The sequence below is a fragment of the Pediculus humanus genome, genomic scaffold (genome assembly GCF_000006295.1).
Source record: "Pediculus humanus corporis 1103172107561 genomic scaffold, whole genome shotgun sequence".
Lineage (NCBI taxonomy): Eukaryota > Metazoa > Arthropoda > Insecta > Psocodea > Pediculidae > Pediculus > Pediculus humanus.
The window spans coordinates 83,470-91,326 of NW_002987176.1; the positions used below are offsets into that span (position 1 = coordinate 83,470).

At 24.0% G+C, this 7,857-nt stretch overlaps 1 protein-coding gene across 1 annotated transcript in view; it reads right to left on the reverse strand.

The window, feature by feature from the left end:
* Window positions 1–6,621: 6,621 nt before the first annotated feature.
* The window catches only part of Phum_PHUM210970 (Cyclic nucleotide-gated cation channel alpha, putative), a gene marked incomplete at both ends in the record, with an annotated part of 1,862 nt that continues 626 nt past the window's right edge, over window positions 6,622–7,857 (reverse strand). The window contains 2 exons of the mRNA XM_002425553.1: window positions 6,622–6,678; window positions 6,831–7,857. The exon at window positions 6,831–7,857 is cut by the window's right edge and continues 4 nt beyond it. Of these exons, the coding sequence (XP_002425598.1) occupies window positions 6,622–6,678; window positions 6,831–7,857 (1,084 nt within the window). The remainder of the gene's footprint in view (window positions 6,679–6,830) is intronic.

The following is a 7,857-nucleotide window of genomic DNA, read 5'->3' on the forward strand; positions in this document are numbered from 1 at the left end:
GCACAACGTTCTAATTAATTTTTTTTTTTAAGAGTAAGCAAAAAAAAAAAAATTGCTTGGCTTAAAATCAAAAAAAAAAAAAAAAATTTTAATACGATATTTTAACACCATTTTTTTTTTATACAACGGGTAAAAAGAACTCAAAGCTTATCTAATTTTTTTTTTTTTGTGTGTGTGTGTAAATGAAACTTTATATTTTGCAAAAACAAACAAACAAACAAACGAGCAAACAAACGAGCAAAAAAAAAAATATATATATATGTGATAAATAAAACAATTTCGATTTGTAACTTTATTTTTAGAATAAATTTTTTTTTTATTATCTTTTTATTATGAAATAATAATTGTAAATTAAAAAAATGAGTTTGAGATTAAAAATATTTTTTTTTTTTTTTAATGCCGTAATTTATTTTAATAATAATGATGATGAAATCGTTATTTTTCCTCCTATTTTTTTTTTTGTCATTTTCACGAGAAAGTTAAATGTTAATAATAATAATAATAATAATAATAAAACAAACAACAAACATAATCGCAAAATAGTAAAGTTGTTTTTGATTTATTAAATTCTAAAATATTGACCGGTCAACCTCGAATAACAAAAAACCAAGTTTAAATAAAACGTTCAATGCAAGTTTTTTTTTTTTTTTTTAATTACGAAAAACAAATTTTTAAAATTTAACGGAAAAAAAAATGGCGGCCTTCGTTTTTTTGTTTCAAGGGTTGGATTGGGGAGGCGAGGAGGCAGATTCCTCACACGAAATATAAAATTAATTTATGAGCGTGAATGTAAAGTTGTGTAAATATTTTAATAATAATGAAAACAAATTTTAATGTTTAATATTAAATAATGAGAAAACGATGAAATAACAAGAATATTTGTTTAAGATTTTACCCGTGTAAACATTATTAGGGGGGAAAAAAAAAAAAAAAAAAAAGTGGCAACAATGAGCAGACATTTTGTCTCCTCCTTTGTAAATCCGTTCGAATTTTTTTTTTTTTTGTTGTTTTTCGAGTAATAAATTTCATTATCGCGAATAAATAATAATAAAATTATTTTTTGTTATAATAATTTCGATTCGTTTTTTATTTATTTATTATTATTATCTCTTTTTTTTTTGGGGGGGGGGTAAATAAAAAACGATTCGAAAAAAATTTTAACATTGTCATGATATTTTTTTTATTTCTGTACTTTTTGATATTAATAATAATAATTGTTTGCCAAAAGTATTTTGGCAAGAAAAAAATTTTCTTTTTTTTTTTTATAACCTAAATTTGTTATTAAAAAGAAATAAAAATAATATTATGACGAATGGGAAAAAGAGAAAAAGAAAAAAACTCACCAAAGTTTGTTGATATCCAAAATTATGACGCGGCAGAGTTGGAGTCTGCACCGGTGTCACCATTTCTTCATCAGCCATTTTGATTTTATTGTTACTATTATTAATATTTTATATTAATAAAATCACTTTTTCACTTAAAATAATAATAATAAAATTAAACGAATATTTTAAAAAACGTTTTCATAAGAGTCATCATAACTCAGACGCGAAACACATTATTCGATATATAATAAGTTAAACGCGAGGTAACCGTTGTTGTTATTTGATGAATACATCGTGTATAACCGATATTAATCCACGACTCGTACTGATTCCTGAAATACTGAAAGAAACACACATCCATGCACTGAGTGTCGAAACTTGACCATGTCGCGCGTTCTCTTAACAATTAGTACCTCAATAATTTTTTACTTGACTTCCAATGAATTGTTATTCGTTTGAGTTCAGGTGCGTTGTTTAATACCTGATCGTCGTTGTCTCTCTCTCTCACCTTAACAAAAAAATTAGCAACTAATATAATTCATCAATTATTTAATTAAATATGTCTGTTACAAAATTACATATATTGTGAAATTTTTCTTTAATTTACACACTCACTTACATATGATTACGCTTTAAAATATTTATATATGTTTCTAAAACAATTATTTGAATGGCAATAATTTATTTATAAAAAAAACCTTTATATTTAAATAAAAAAGAAAATTTGTTGCCATAATGCATACATGTAAATGATTGTGAGTGAAATAATTTAAATTCTGTACGTTTATTATTTGTTTAACCATAAAATATTATTTAAAAGTTACTGTGATAGCAAAATTGGCTAATTAATGTTGTAAAATTGATACTTTTGATATACATTAATGATATTTGACCAATTTTCATTACAGTAATTATTCACACACAAATATTATCATCATCACTTTGAATACTTAATTTTATAAATACTTTACTGTTAATAATGATCAAAACGATGGTTTTAATTATAAAAATAACCATAAACTAAACATTTTGAATAACAATAGTTTAATTTTGAAAAAATGCTATTAAAACTGTACATTTACAATATTGGCGCCATTGTAATTCCATTTGAGTGCGTTTTGAAATTCACAAAAATTAAATTTTTTGACCGGTAGCAAAATCGTTCGAGATGCTTTAAATCGTAGCAAAGATTTTGAATTTTGAATATTATTCGTTTCGACACGGCATTTCATAACCTATAAAATCAAATGGAAAATATATCGTCACCTTTATTCCCGAATTTAACGCCTAAATTAACGGATCCACTTTGGTTTAACGTTGATAAAGCCATTGATGAAGATGCTGAATTAACACAACTCGAACAAGAACACACAGATTGGGTATTTTTTTTAAAAAAAATTTCGACTTGATATTATTGTTTACACTATTTTTTTTTTTTTTTAATGTAATTTTTATTTTTAAGCTTAACAGTATTGCTCAAAAAAACTGTGATATTATTCCTATTGGAAAAACTGCTGCCGAGGTAAATTTCTATATAATTAATTTAAAACTAATGTAAAAATATATTTGTTTTTGCTTCGACACTTACTTTTTTTATTAATTTTCTTAAGCAACCAGAAGAAGAAGATGATGACGAAGAAGAAGATAACGACGATGACGACGAAAGTGATACACATGATGACGATGACGAAGATGAAATGGATATGGAGGTATAACTAAAATAATTATAAAATAAATATTTATTATATTTTTTTTTTTTAATTAGTCTAAAATGTTTCCTTAATGATTTTGTTACTTTATGTTATTAAATATGCATTTATGCCATTTATATTAAATTATTTATTTTCTTAAGCATTCTTACATTAATATTTATATTCAATGCCTTTTATTTACCCCACTTCATTCCTGTTTCGATCCTTTTATGGCTTCATTTTTAATAAAATTATTAACAATTAGTTATAAAAAACATTTTTCAAGTAATAACGATTACATTTAGTTGAAATATATACAAAATTAGTAAATATTCAATTGTGGTAATACCATTCGACAATATCGTAATAAATAGTTAAAACTAAAAGGCAAAAATACAAAAAACTATAAAAAGGAAATTTTTTCAGCCGAGAAAAAAATTCATCAAGTTTTGCATTATTCATGTGATTTTTTAGCTTTGAAAGTAAACTATTAAGATTATATTGTCATTAATGAATTTATAACATTTTGAAATTATTAAAAATGCTTTAAATTTTTTTAGGTTTCATTTGACAGAGATTCCCCTGTTGAAGTAAGCGTAATAAGATTGGGCTCTGGGTCTGGAAGTGTGAGGTAAGATTACACCTAAACGAGGAATTCATTACGATTGTGACAAAAATTTTTTTAAGCAATATTGTCGATAAATTTCTATTTATCATCCTAATGTGTTTTTATTTATTGATTTTGTATTCTTTTAAAAATCAATTTTTTATTATTTTTTAATAATATCTAAACCTGAAAAATGTTACTGTATTTGTAATTATTGTAAAATAATAAACATTAACTCAGAAATTTTAATTAATTAAAAACCCAATGTAAGTTTAATCAAATATCGAGTATTCATATTTTTTTTATAATATTAATTTAATAATCATTGGGTTTTTAATAACAAAAATGAACTTTGTTATTTTATATTATAATATATAAAAATAAAATTTACATAATTTTTTGTAAGACAATTTTTCCATTTTAAAATCTAATTATTAATTTATTTAATAATCTAAAAAAGTTTTTTAATAAATGTCAAATGGTTGTGAATGTTTTTAATTTAAACTTAAATATAATTTTTTAAATATAATGTTCAATTGAATTTGTATAACTTATTTAAAATATAATTTTTTAATTATTATCATCAAAAACTAATTTTATTATTAACTCCTTATAAAAAAAAAAAAAAAAAACGTTTTAATGATTGCATGAAAGATTCTCAAATATTATAAACAATTTATTTAAAATAAAAGATAATCAAAAATAAAAAATATTTACTTGAGTATAATAAAACGTCGAGCATTATTTAAAAAAGTGCACACACACACACACACTTTACATAAAAAAAAAAATGTAAAAAAAAATTTAGTGAGGAAAGACGTTAAAACTTATTCAATTTCAATATGGCGGACGCTTTGAAAATTAAAAAATTTCAAACAAAATAATGACTTTTAAAAAGTTATTTTTTTTTATAATAAATAAAAATTGGTTGAAATAATATATAAATAAATGAAAATAATATTTTTCGATGATTAAAATGAATTTATCCGATGGGGAAATTTTTGTCAAAATGAAACAATCAAAAGTCAATTGACTTCCATTTGCATCTTAATAGTTTTATTTGTATATATATACGAATTTATATACAGGGTGACTCAATAAAAATTTTTTTCGACAAAATCCTTTTTTTAAATATTTATTTAACGTTTTCACGAAAACATTTCGAACGCCATAAAAAAAAAAATATTCTCTTCGTAAAAATTTATCGATAGTTAATAATTAACGTAAAAATTAATATAAAATTATTTTATTTGGTATAACACCCTGTATATATATACATATATTAAATATTATTCGAGAATAAATTAAAATTATAACTTAATATTGAATTTAATTTCCCGGGAGATATCAATTTCAAAGTTTATATTGAAAATGTTTTCCGAATTATTTAAACAAAAAAAAAATTATCATTATTATTTTTTAACTTTGCTCTCTTGTTGTTGCTGTTGGTTTTGTTCATGTTAAATTACTTAAAGTTTAGAAAAGTGGAAAATAAAAGAGAGGGGAGGGGGAGAGAAAGGGTAAAAAAAGAAAAACCTTTATGTAATAATTACCTTGATTCGAAAAACAAAAAAAAAATAATAACAGGACCGAAATAAAGATTTATTAAAGAAAAATTAAATTGTTTGCAACAAAGAGAGAGAGAGAGAGAGAGAGAGAGAGAGAGTTTGCGTTATTACGGTTCTGTCTTAAGTTTTTTTTTTTATCACGTATTTATTTATATATATACATACATATATACATTTTACGCTCTTGTAAATTTACAAAAAACATTTTGAAATTGAAACTGAAAAGCCTTGGAGGAAAAAAAAAAAAAGAAATGAGGGAGATCAGAATGGCGGAAGATGATTTGAAAAAGATGGTAAAGGAAAAAAAAAAAAAAAACTGGAATCCCATTATTAAAAGAATCGTAATACCGGAAACCCTCTCGACGTAACCATTTCTTCCTCGTTAAAAATAAAAAATAATTCAAATGCAAATTGAGCATCATCCCTCCGTTTCCCTCTTCCTAACTGGTTTTTACCCAACGACCAATGAAAAAATTCAACGTATTTTTCCCATCGACCAATCAAATTATTTCATTTTACACGGGGGTTGTTTTTAATCGAAACGTATGATTTTATGTTATATTCACACCGTTTCAGCAACCGTAAAAAATATAAAAATTTTCTTTTTTAATTTAAACAATTTTTTAAATTATTTATTAATTATTAACAAATTTAATAATTATTTAAAACTTCATGTCAAATACATAAACGTACTTATTAATTAATAAATAAAAAGATTATTTAACAAAAAAAAAAAAAATTTTCCTTTTGCACTTTTCCACACATATCTAAAATCTCAATTAATAATTTAACAATACAATAAAATAAATAATTAATTTTAAATAATAAATTGTAATTAATTAATTAATTAATTAATCACTTTAATAAATATTTTTTTATATTAATAATACTATAATAATAACCACTTGTGAAAAATATATAATGAAGTAATTATTATTATTATTTTTTAAAAATATTATTTCAATAAAAATTTATATGTAAAAAAAAAAAAAAATGAAAACCAATTAAATCATTAAAAAAAAAAAAACCAAAAAAACCATTTAAAATGGGGGATGTATAAGATAAAAAAGTAGAAGGGATGATTTAATGATTTTATTCATTAAAATTCACTGGAAAACCACGTCGTTTTCCCTCCTGGATAAACGACGACACTTTTCCATTTTCAACAAATATTTTCCATTCTTCGGACCATTTTTAAATCAACTCTTGTGATTTATTTTAGTACGATTAGTTTGTGATTTTTTTCAAAAAAAAAAAAAAAACAAAATGTGACATTCATGTGGTAAATAATAATTAAAAGTGTGTGTGAAAATAATAATAATAATAATAATGCAAACAAACAAATCATTTTTAATAAAAGATATTTTAAGTGATGTTTTAAAAAAAACAAATAACGATGGTAAGATATTAATATTATTATTATTTATGTATTATGCTGCTGTAATTATTACTGTATAAATTTGTCGTTTCCGTTTTATTACTGCATACTGTTGTGATAGTAAAAAAAAAAAACTGTGAACAACCGGATATTAATCGACTACAATCAACTATTATTAATAAATTATTTTAATTCCGTTTCCTCGCTTGTATAACCATCATAATCATCATCATCTTCATCATCATCAATATATGAATTTACCACTTTTGAATGTTTCGATTCGTTCGATTTTAATTTCCACGAAGTATGAGTGTTACTCGCTACGTTTCTACTTTTTTTTATTCTTTCCAATCCTATTTTTTCCATTCTAGCATAAATTTTCACATTAGGTTTTATTATTTTCATAAAATCATCGTTTTGAAAACTGAATGCTTCCGTCGTTTCGATCGCGACGACCGTTACCGGTCGTCTCACGTTAAACAAAACGGATAATTCACCGAAATATTCGCCGTCTTCCAAATGACCGATTTCTTTACCCTTTTCCGTGTAAATGGCAACCGTACCGAAAGATATGAAATACATGCAAGTACCGATTTCGCCAAATTTATAAAAATAATCACCGGTTAAATAAATTTCACGTTTGAGACATCTAATTATTTCGTAGATTAACGTTTCGTTTAAACTGCTAAACATGTAAACTTTTTCCACTAAATTCTGATGCATTTTCAATATCGTTTCCTGTCTGAGATTTTCCGATAAAAATTGTAGTATTCTCTGTTCCGGTACGAAATCTTTTTGAAACATGTACGTGTAATACATTTCTATTCTCCTCCTTAAATTCGGTGGAAATTTTTTCAGGTTCATGTAATGACGAACTTGATCTATTATTTCCAAATAACTCGCTTTACCCAATGTGATAGTCGAGTACATTTTTATACTCACTATCAAAAGTAACATCCAATAAATTATACCAACGAAACCTAAAAGTATCGATAAAACTTTATCCTCCACGTTTATTAACGTTATGTTTTCGTTACCCAATCTTGCAAAACAAGTTAATGTTTTGTACGCTCCCGTCGCATATTGTTTAAATAGGGTTTTTTTAGTGAGCCTAGATACTGTCAACCACGAATACCTGCACCGTCCCTTTTGACAATTCAATAATTCGTGGTAATAAATTAAACGTGGTATTAAAAAATGTAAACAAGCACCCCAGTGAATGAGTAAAAAATAAAATACAATGGCCGCGACCGTTTTGTATATTGAATAAGATGAAAAAAACGAACCG